The sequence below is a fragment of the Odontesthes bonariensis genome, chromosome 12 (genome assembly GCF_027942865.1).
Source record: "Odontesthes bonariensis isolate fOdoBon6 chromosome 12, fOdoBon6.hap1, whole genome shotgun sequence".
NCBI classification, from domain to species: Eukaryota; Metazoa; Chordata; class Actinopteri; order Atheriniformes; family Atherinopsidae; genus Odontesthes; species Odontesthes bonariensis.
Window position 1 is genome coordinate 32102271 of NC_134517.1, and position 11799 is coordinate 32114069.

The 11799-nt window shown below is 40.1% G+C and overlaps 1 protein-coding gene across 1 annotated transcript; it reads left to right on the forward strand.

The window, feature by feature from the left end:
* The first annotated feature begins 2349 nt into the window (after nucleotides 1-2349).
* nyx (nyctalopin) lies at nucleotides 2350-11408 on the forward strand. The gene is made up of 4 exons (XM_075478583.1): nucleotides 2350-2422; nucleotides 6295-6581; nucleotides 8853-9157; nucleotides 10499-11408. The coding sequence occupies exons 1-4, from the start codon at nucleotides 2350-2352 to the stop codon at nucleotides 11325-11327; spliced, it is 1494 nt and encodes a 497-aa protein (XP_075334698.1). The 3' UTR covers nucleotides 11328-11408.
* Nucleotides 11409-11799: the final 391 nt, after the last annotated feature.

An 11799-nucleotide genomic window follows, 5' to 3' on the forward strand; every position in this document is an offset into this window, starting at 1 on the left:
GATGGATGGATGATTTTTTTTTTTTAATATTTTAAGTTGAACTACATTTAGCTGGATATAGGCTTTTCTTGCTTTTGCGACTTTTCACAGACGTTCATAGATTAACACCTGAGTCACAAAAACTAAAGTCATTTCCTGATATTCGTGTTCTACACATGACAGACAAAAAGCTTAGATGATAGGTAGGTGAAATATGAAAAAATATAAAAATCAGTGGACCTTCCGTCAAATTTAATCCAAAATGGCGGAGCTGCTCTGCTAGCATAGCTGCTAGTGTTTTTTACAGCTTCCAAACCTTTTGATTTGGGACAAATATTTACACAAATGTAGAATATTGAATAATGTAAATAGAAAAAAAGTAAAAAGAAATAAATATTTTTAAATCTGATTTATCATGGGAACAGACAAAGCAACAGAATTAGACACTAGGCTAATACAGTATTCAAGCTAAATAAATAAACATCAGGCCCTTATAGAAAATATATGATTATTTGTTGTGTCACTGTTGTTTGTACCACAAACTGTAGGGTTTTATATTTTGGGAAATACAATTATTAATTTATGTGACGTGTTAGATATGTATGGGAAGAATTACTTGATAGTGCTAGCTTAATTTAGCAATTGCAGAAAACCTTTTGTCTGTAATGCTGTGAACATCAACCGGCAAACATTCAGGAGTGTGTTTATGAACCCACATTATCTTTAAAAAACATATTTCTTGAAAATTAGTCAAATAATATTGTTTACTTTATTGAACAAAAAGGCAGTTCAAAGATCTTATTGTTAGCTTTTTAGCATGATTACAAATGCGAGTAGTATTTTTGATGAGATTTTGTTTGTTCTAGAACAAAACCTGGATAGTTGTTTGACTCCAGCTCTCTAATGGGTTGAGTGTTTGGGTATCAGAGAGCTGAATCTTGCATTTGACCCAAATCCAGAGTGTTGCCCCGATGCTAACATAGTCTCTTTCCATTGTAGCCAGATGTTCTGGGAGGGGTCTGTGAGTGTATGCAGAACTTCCTGGTGAAAAGAACCCTGACCTGTATTTCATGCCTCCACAGATGGTCTCTTTATACTCATGAAAACTGTGTTTTACCCCAGATTTTGGGTTCTCTTGAGAGGGCATACGGTCTGTTGTGTGCTGAGTGGGTTTCATAACCACTGAGTCAGCAACACTCATTAAAGGTATGTTGTATAATTTCTGTGTCATTTTGTGAAAATAAGGTTTTAGGGCCATTAAAGTCAGATTAACTCAGCTGTGGGAGAAAATGGAGGCTCGTACAGTTCGTACAAGTATAGTAATCTTGTTTAACAAATTGTATTGATCGCCTCTTTCACCAGATCACACTGCTGATGGTCCGCTGATCCCCTAATCCTTTTCAACATTTGTGTTTCTGTCAAGTTTCCCGTCCGACTTGAAGCTCCGTATGTGTGGTGGTGGTGTGTAATCTGGGTTTGTAAGTTACTTCATGCCTCTGTGGTGTCATCTCAGAGCCTGGTTTTACTTCTGTAATCCTGCCAACCTCCAATCTCCATCCCCATCCCTCCATCCAGGGGATTTGCCTGCCATTAAGAGATGGCTTTTTGCTGTGTTTGTGTGTCCCATCAGAAGCGCACATACACAGGAGGATGGCGTGTATAAACACAACCACGTCCATTTTCTGCTGGAGAACAGTGACAGGCAGAAGGTCGCACTAAGCTTGCTTAGTTATGACATGGACGGTGCACGGTGTGGACTGATATGGGATGGACAGGATGGACTCTTGCATAAATGTACGGATCGTGACTTTTAACACACATGGATGCAACTGTCTGGAAAAAGCTTCAGGTATGTCATCGCTTCGTTTCGTTGCATCTGCAAACATTAAAAAAAGGTCTCTTTGTTGCTTCTTGTAGCTCTAGCTGTGTACGCATAACTACATCAAATGCAGACTTCTTGCAAATGGTTACATCATATATTTATATGACTCATGATACTTCATCATTAAGTGTTGCTGTGCTCATTTTGTGCCATTTCAGACCTGCGTTAATCCTGGCATGTCCCAGATGAGAGACTGCAGTAATGACTGTCATCACTTTCACTGGTCAGTTTCAATCTTTCTCTCCTCTGCTTTTCATGTTTCCTCTCCAGAACTAAATAATTCCACTCCACAATAGGACAGAAGATCGCATATATCTCAAAAGTTGAAGTTGAGCTAACGAGAACCAGACTGAGGGTGAAATCCTAGACACAGACAATACCTATTGTTGTGAGGCTAATCTCTGATGTAAGCTGTTCTTTCATAATCGCATCGTCATTTCACTGGCATCTGGCAAAAAGGTAGTTTAACCTTCTCCCTGGTTGTCAGCATGACTCAAACAGCCAGTCTGTCTCCGTCTGTGTGCAGAGTTGGTGCAAAAATCAACTACTCATCAGTAAGAGGTAAACAGGGAACAGAGCTGCATGTTTCTTTTTAGTAGATTAGTATATTTTAGTAGACTGAGGAGGTCACTTTTAATCATAAGTCATGGCAAAAATCACATTTACTGGCATTAAAAGTTTGTCTGAAATTTATTCTATAAATATATGAGATGAAAAGCCTCGGTAGGATATAAGAACAACACATATAATGCCAGCATTCAGACAAAAATAGTTTAATCCTATGATGTCTGACCCAAGAAATAATAGTTTTTTTAATCTGAGGTCTTTATTTGGCCCTTTAACAAATTGTAAAACAAAAAAAAATAAACAAAAATGATCTGCACGTTTTTTACTATAAACTAAAATGCAAAAAATGAAGTAATTACAAGTCGCTTCAACAGAGCAAGTGCTCATTTTGAAATATCAGTAAATATGTAAAAGAAAATCTCACCATAAAGTCTTTAAAAGAGCAATACGCTTCCCCTCGACCCAACAGCCAACAGGGGGATTCAGCCATTTTGGATTGTACCATGTGATATGTCAGAGTTATTGGAGTGCAAAAGACAAGCATCAGACAGGGTTTGAGCAACGTTTTCACCATATGGGGATTCAATAGGTCTCAGAAATGTACGTATCAAATATGATACCCATGATATTTAGGTCAAAAGTCTGATAATCATTCAATTAATTTAGGTCAGTCCAATTCTACATTTCTGTAACTACTTGTTTTTTTCCAATTAAGATTGAACTAGTTTGCTCCATATTTCGAGTTTGCGTCAGTTTAAAAAAAAATAATAACAATTATCCTCTGCAGATAAATCAGACTTATATGTATAGTCGTGCATTTGTGTCTCATTGGTTTTCTTATTTATAAGTTGAATACAGATGTGTTGAATTTCTGGTGTGATGTTATTCCTGTTCTCATATTTGACTTCTGGAACGCACCATATATATATACTGTATATATATATATATATATTTTTTTTTTTGGGGGGGGGGGGCTTTTATGCCTTTTTAATGGATAGGACAGTTTTAGAGAGGCAGGAAGCAGGGGGCAGAGAGAGGGGGAACGACATGCAGCAAAGGGCCGTCCGGTGCGGGACTCAAACCGGGGCCAGCTGCAGCGAGGACTATAGCCTCTGTACATGGGGCGCCTGCTGTACGCCACGGACCACCCCGGAACGCACCATATTTACTTAAATCAGTAAAGAAGAAGCTAAAGTGACTCGTCGTAGGTTGAGGGTGGACTGATAGACTGATAGACCAGTATAAGATAAAAAAGGATTCATTTGAATAATGGAAACATTGAAAAACAAGACTCAGTGCACATGAAGCTGATCATCAGTCTTAATCAGCAGGGACTTTAACCACATTAAAAACAAAAAAAACATTTAATAGGTTCATATCGTAATGTGATCCATGGCTTTAATGTAAAAACGTCTGTTAGATGTTTTGATCATTACGATTGATTGCTTGCAGTCAGTTTTCTCAGCTGTTCTGAAAACCTTTGGCAAAGTAAGTAAGTAAGTAAGTAAGCTTTCTTTGTACAGCGCCTTTCACAGACCAGGGTCACAAAGCGCTTTACAGTTACAATAGAAACACACAGTTGGGAAGTACATAAAAGTATGAGTTTAAAAGGCCAAGGCAACCCAGTGACAATCATGGCAGCCCTAAGACAATTAAGCAAAAAACCTGAACAAATAAATAGGTTTTAAGTTGCTTTTTGAAGGCGATAAAGGGAACCCAGTTATACAAATGAGAATTTATTCTTGTTAATTTGTTCAGTGACGCTGACGCTAGCCCACATTTCACCTGTTTGGGGTTTTCTGCATTTGCTCCTTATTGATTTTAAGGTCTAACTCTTCATTAAACATGTCAGTGGCTTCTTATCTCTCTGATCTTTTACTTATGAATGTCCCAAAAGATCACTGAGGTCAGTTGTTGCTGCCTACATTCAGAGGAGATCGGACTGTCGTTGTAGCTGAGGCTGCCTCTTCACATTAGGATCTCACCAACACATGACATTCAAAAGAGAGGGTCCTAGCATTAGTTTTTATTCATTTTGGCTTCATTGTTGTGTCTTGCTATTTTTGCTGCTATTTGTATTCTTCCAGCTGTTTGGGTAATGTTTACAATGTTTAAACACGCTTACTTGACTGAGAGTCTTATGTTCAGAGAGGGCAAAGGGCTCCACTTCAGGGTTACATTATCCCACCTGTGAAAGTGATAGTATCTTGGTTTAAGCAGGTTTTGATGCAAACTGATTATGGCAAGGATGGCAGGCCATCATTTCTAGAATATTACATCTAAAAGAAAAACGTCAGGACTATTTGTATGTGAACTGAAACTCAACAGAAAGTGAGTCATGCAGAAACAATCCGGAGCAAACAAGCCGTTCCACCAAAGAAAGGTTAAAGAAATGTAATGGAATTTTAACCTAATCCAACAGAAATGTTGTGGAAGAGACTGAACCCACAAACATCCAGGAGATGTTAAGAGTAAAGACTAAAATTCCTCCAAAATGAAGTTAACTGCTGATCAACAGTTTGGAGCCACAGCACATACTGTACAAACACACAAAGGCTCTCACACTTTTCCCTGCTTACACATATGTAATGCTGGGTTATTTGCTCAATGAATAAACGGCAAAGTAAATTTTTTTTCCTTACAGTGATTGTTTTCATCGTTTCTTTAGGGATAAAGTGAAAATATAAGGAAATTGTAGGTCATATTCAGATGGAAATCTAGAAAACGTTCACAGTTTCCCACTTTTCCTACTCTTTGCCTCTGTTTCCTCACTCTACATGTCTTCTGGCCATAACTTTAAATCTATCCTACTCTTGATTAAAAAGAGCAAAAATGACTTTATTTACCTAAATGTCACATTCTCAGTTAAAATGCTGAAGAACAGAAACTTAGAAGACTGATCAGCGTTCTCAATTTGGACTGGTTTGCAATGTAGTGGTTCTTATATTAGTAAAAAAAAAATTTTAAATGAGCCCTCACAAAAACAACTCCATTAAATCTTGTTTTTTCGTCCTAAAAGCAAACGTTTACAGCTTATTAAATAATGTGGATTCATCACATTCAGGTCCTGCCCTTAAAGAGACATACATCTTTATAAAGATTTGTATTTAGATGAGTTTATGAACAGCTCACATGCTAGGATTGCATTAAGTTATTCTTTCTTTTCTTGTTTTGTATGTGATTCCGTTCATAAAAACGAATTAATTAAATGTGAACATGTATCACACACTGAGATGCCGGAAGTCAAACATTATACAGGCAGAAGATTCCTTTTTGGTTCTGGGCTACAGAGAACTCTTAAATCAGGTCTCAGACTTATTAGAGGATGTCATTCTACTCAGTAAAGTATAGTCAGGCCCACTCCACACTGGAAAAAATGCCCCTCCAAAAATAAGTAAAAAAACAACAAATACAAGACGTTTTTGCTTGAAATAAGCAAAAAATCTGCCAATGGAACTAGTGAAAATCGGCTTGTCAAGATTTCTTGAAATAAAATGTGATATTTAGGACGTTTGAGTTAAAAGTGATCTTGAAATTAGCTTAAAAACCTCTTCAAATGAAAAAAAAGCTTGTTTCATGTGAAATATGACTCAAAACAAGATGTTTTCAAGACTTTTTCACTTAAGAAGATATTCCAGATGTATTGTATTAACACAAGTCCCTATATCAGGCTGAAATGGTACTTGTTAGGCAGTTGTGTCTTATATTAAGTGTAATGAGATACTCAATGAGACAAATATACTTGGTAAGATTTAGATTTTTTCCAGTGCAGGAATGTTTTTATCTGCAGGTATTTTCCCCGGCAGACTGACTGCCGTGTTTCCATTTGATGCTCTGACATTCACGCCCTCCTGTCCTTCTCTCAGTGTCTGTGCTGTGCCTGCTGCCCCAGGCGGTCTTGGCACGGTGGGCTTGTGTTCGGGCCTGTCCGGCGTCCTGCACTTGCACCCAGGAGAAGAACTGCAGCGTGCTCTGCGATCGCTCCAGCCTGGCCGAGCTGCCCAAAGAGTTTCCGTGCGAGGCCTCTGCCATCAGCCTGGAGAAGAACAGGCTCAAGTTCTTGTCAGAGAGGGCCTTTGGTACCCTGCCCTCCCTCAAGTCTCTTTGTCTGGACCACAACAACATCTCCTTTATTACCCCGGGAGCCTTTAAGGTCTGCTCAAATTTTCTTTCTCAGATATTAACAACGGTGTCCCGAAGATTTGGAGATGTCATGTTTCAGTTTCTCTGCTGAATTTGTCCAACTCCCCTCACACAGACTCCCAGCTGACCTCGTGCAAGCTGGGCCAGTCACATATGTCTCTAATGTTGGAGGGATTTGATGCAGTAACACTGAGCAGAGGAGTGTCATCGAGCCACATAATTAGCACCATGTCACAATCCAAAATGTTCCACATTAATTCACATTTGCATGCTCGTGTGGCATCTCCTGGCTAAATCAATGGTAGTTTTTCAAAAGATTATATTGGAAAAATCTAAACTAAACTAATTAAACAAAGACAGAACTGTCCATTTTAGCGGAATTTGTACATATATTTCCCTTATGTTTGAGTTTCACTTTTGATAATATAGGAACTTTAGAGCATCATTTGTTTCTCCAGACTTAACCTGTGGCCATAAAACTACTCAGTTACACCAAAAGGTTTGTCATAAAGTAAAGGAAACATATTAGCTGGATATCTAAGATAGTTTTTGAGTTGACTTTCAAAACGTGTCCGAAATGACACATTATACGGATTAGTTCTCCACCATAAAATAAGAAGGAACCTTAAACCAATGGTGGATTTATTATTCTCAAACAGCTGCTCTCTGTGACGTATAAACATGGCAGACATTGTAGTTCAACTCCAAAATAATGGAGGTGAATAGAAACCAATTTACTGTGTATAATCTGGACCAATGTATGTTCTGTGGAGCTTTAAATAGCCCATTTTATGTACATATCCAGGTTCAATATTTCATTTTGGTGATTTCCTGGACTAGATAGATAGTTTTAATGCTCAGAGAACAGTTTTCCCCACATTTACAGTGCAGCAGTGCCTCTTCTCACCCGTGCCTGAAACTCTCAGTTTTAACTCCCGTCTCTTTAAAGTGATGGTTCCGAGTAGATTCACCCTGGGGTCATTTGAACCGTGACATCCAGCCAAGTAGCCCACCCTAAGTTTTTTCGATATTGGCTGAACATCAGCTGAGTTACTGAGTTATCCCGAATAGCTTAGTACAAGTGCTAACGGACCCGGGAAGTATCTCCAAAATTACCACACTAAATTCACATGCCATGACACCAAACTTCTACAGTAGTACAAATATGGTCTGTACTCACAAAACGATGCATTTGGAAGTTTGAAAATAGTCCAGGAGTTTATTATTATCAACACAAGCCTGATAGCTTTTCTGCAGCTAAAGCTGCGTCGACGTCACTTCTGGGAGCTTCAAAGTAAGATGAGGGTTGATACTGTAGACAACAAAGTATATGCTATATTCTACATGAATTTTTATGTTGTAGAGTTGTGAATTTATTTTATCAATGGAGAAATTGAGCAGCCTTGCTTTGTTGTCTACAGTAGTAGATCAACCCTCATCTTACTTTGAAGCTCCCAGATCAAGGAAGTGACGTCGGAGCAGCTTTAGCAGCAGAGAAGCTATCAGGCTTGTGTTGATAATAATAAACTCCTGGACTATGTACAAACTTCCAAATGCATCGCTTTGTGAGTACAGACCATATTTGTACTACTGTAGAAGTTTGGTTTCATGGCATGTGAATTTAGTGTGGTAATTTTGGAGATACTGCCAGGGTCCGTTAGCGCTTGTACTAAGCTATTCGGGATAACTCGGTAACTCAGCTGATGTTCAGCCAATATGGGAAAAACTTCGGGTGGGCTACTTGGCTGGATGTCACGGTTCAAATGACCCCAGGGTGAATCTACTCGGAGTATCACTTTAAGACCTCCTCTTGAATGGCTCTGTCTGCTCTGATTGGTCAGCTGATTAAAGCAGGGTGACAGGTTGTAAGGCAGCAGATGAGTTTTTGTTTGGAGCCTTCTGAATTACTAAATAGGCTGACATTATGCAAATGTATTTGGTACTTATGTCATTTCATAAAGGAAGAAAAGTATGCACTGCAGACGAGGCATTCCAGGCAGTTGAGAGGAAACCCCCCCCAAAAAGCATTATCACTACTTTAATAATCTAATTTTTGAGTAGCAAGGAAGGAAACCCAAGCAAGTAAAACCAAATGTATGTGCATAACTTGACTTATGTGTGACTGTGTTTCATTAGCTTCCTCTTTAAGAAATTAATTCCACATTTTCATCAACTAAAAAACTTGTTTCATGACCAGAAAAAACAGAAAATCTGTTTCGTCCTTGAAAAAAACAAATGACAGGATAAAATAAAAAAAAAAAAAAAAACCTCTGTCTCGCAGGGCCTCGCCAACTTGGTTGAGCTGACGATGGCGCATAACGACTACATCAGCTACCTTCACACGCGGACGTTCACCGGGCTGAAGAAGCTGGTGCGGCTGGACCTGTCAGACTGTAATCTCTTCAGCATCCCCGACCGCATCTTCATCGAGCAGATGACGCTGAGGGAGCTGCTGTTCTTCCAAAACAACTTCAGGAGGATCCCGGGCGCCTTCAGAGGCATGGTGAACCTGACTCACATCTATCTGGAGAAGAACAAGATCGAGGCGGTGGCCTACAACTCCCTGCTGGGCCTGGATAATCTCAAGTAAGTCCAAGGCTGCAAGTAGTACATGCAGTTTTGTGGAGTATACCATCCACTTCACATATTGTTTTAAAATAATATCATAAGTGAATCCTAATGACAGCGGCAGAACTCCAGGTGGTAAATTCAGAAAAACTAGAATTGTTGCTCAATCTCTCAGGAGCTCAGTGATTGTACTGAATTGAAATGAATTCAAAGGGATTTTCCCTTTAAAGGGGGTTTGTATCTTATGTTTTCTTAGTCAAAGAACATCCGTGTTGCAGCGCAGATCTTAAAGTTAAGTTCTTATAGTTAGTTAAATCAACAGTCAGAATTTCTTCCTGCTTCTTCTTCTTCTTTTTATTATATTTCCTTGAGAAGGATTCCTTGAAACAAAAAAAACAAAAAAAGAGATGTGAGGAAAAAGTGGTGTCACACATTAAATCAGCTATTTTGTTTAACTGCTAAATGTAACAAACAATTAAATCAAAGAATCACAATTTGATTTGTTTGTTTTTTAAACAAAAACCTGCACAAAATATGCAAATGAGGGGCCCCTAAAACATGGAGGAAACACGGCCCCTGCGAGAGAGCCGTCAGTATAAAAACTCCCAAAACTAAAAAAAGGTAATTTATCAGCAAACTGTAAGAAACTGGCTGAAGGAAACGGGATTTACATCCAGAAAAGCCAAACATACACCATCACTAACACATAAAGAGAAGAAAACAGGGTCACAGCGGCCTAAAGAGAAGCAGCCATGGACTGTGGAGGGTTGGATGAAAGTTTATATTCAGAGATGAATCAACAATCAGCTTTGGACAAGGAGATGATGCTGGAACTTTAGTTTGGTCCAATGAAACATAGAAAAGATGACTGCCTGAAGAGAACAAGCATATTTCCACAATCATTAATGATATAGGGTGGATGTCAGGTGGACTAGAGGAGATGGCAGCCATTACCTCTACAGTAGATGTGCAGGTGGACATTTTTTAAACACAATCTAAAGGTGGTTTGGTGATGCTGAGCTCATTTTCCAGGATGATTACACATCTTGACTCAGAGCAAACAGCGTGTTCTTCAGGAAAGACAGATCAGCTTCAGTTTTGCTTTTAGAGTTTGCTTTTAAAGACAGAAAAGTAGAAGTCTGACATATTCTAGTTTTAGATCCCATCCCTGAAATGATTCCTGCATCATTGGCTCCAGACATAACACGACTGTGGCAACCAGAGCTGAACTATGATTCAACTAGTAAGACATAATGTTTTTTATTTTTTTAACTACCTGCTCAGGACTATGGCTGAGAAATGAGAAAATACACCTTAAACGCCCGAGTTAAGACCTTAAATCCTCTCTGTTCACCTCAGGTACCTGAACCTCCAGGAGAACCGCATCAATGTGATCCATGACAACGCCTTCCAGGACCTGGTGCGGCTGGAGAACTTCTACCTCAATGACAACCTGCTGACCGATCTGCCCAAGTTCGCATTCAGAGGCCTCAGCCGCTTCAAGATGCTCAACCTGGGGGGGAATCAGTTGATCAACGTGTCCAAAACCTGGTTCAGCGACCTGGTCGAGCTGGAGGTCCTGTACCTGGACAGGAACCAGCTGATGAATATTGAGGAAGGCACTTTTGAGAACCTGACCAGCTTGATGACGCTCCACCTGAACAGCAACAACCTGACCACCCTTCCCTTCAGCGTTTTCCAGCCCGTCTACTTCCTGGGCCACCTGTACCTCTTCAGAAACCCCTGGGACTGCGGCTGTTCCCTGGAGTGGCTGAAGGAATGGATGGAGAGCTACAACCTGGTGCGGGACATCCCCTGCGCCTCGCCTTCCTCCGTGGCGGGGCTGGATCTCAGCGAGGTGGTCTTCCCCAACGTGAACGGCACATGTGTGGATCCCGCAGAGCTCAACCTGACCACGGCCTCCTCGGACGTCATCGCCACCACAGAGAACCGCTTCAACAGCCTCATCTCCAAACTGCTCCAGCAGGAGCTCAGGGAGGAGATGGGGAACGGGACCGAGAGCCTCCGCAACGGGACCCTGCTGGAGTCGGAGGAGGGGCAGCTTTCTGCAGGAGTCAGGGGTCAAGTGGTCCCGGCCAGCCAATCACTGCTCTGCTTTGTGGCGATGTGGCTCACCTTTGGTTTCATTGGCCCGTCTGATGCTCGTTTCTGTCTTCACTGCACTTGAGAGCTGCACGAAAACAACATGGAGTAGATTTTTTTCACATTGCCCATGATGTAAAAGGTGTTTTTATCCACCCAAGGAAGTATGAAGGGATGCTCTCCACTGCACGTTTTACTGGTGTGAGTCGGTGCAGCCAAATGGGATGGATTTCTGTTGAAATACAAGTGACGTACACTGAGAAAGAATGGCGTTGCTGAGGCATTATTCATTTTCACTACAGCTGTTTATATGCAATAAGCTATTTATAAAGGAAATGTTTATTCATGAAGAAAACGCAACCGCATGGGTTCAAAAACATGCCAAGCTGTATGATTTATGCCATTAGAGGATGGATGGGAACGTACATGTGAAAAGTGAAATATTTTGTTGCATTATGCGCAAATTGAATTATGTAATATTTATGGCATAACACAATATATTACGAGTGCTTTTTTTTTTTTTTTTTGCATGTTTTCATTCACATCTGTGTGTAAAG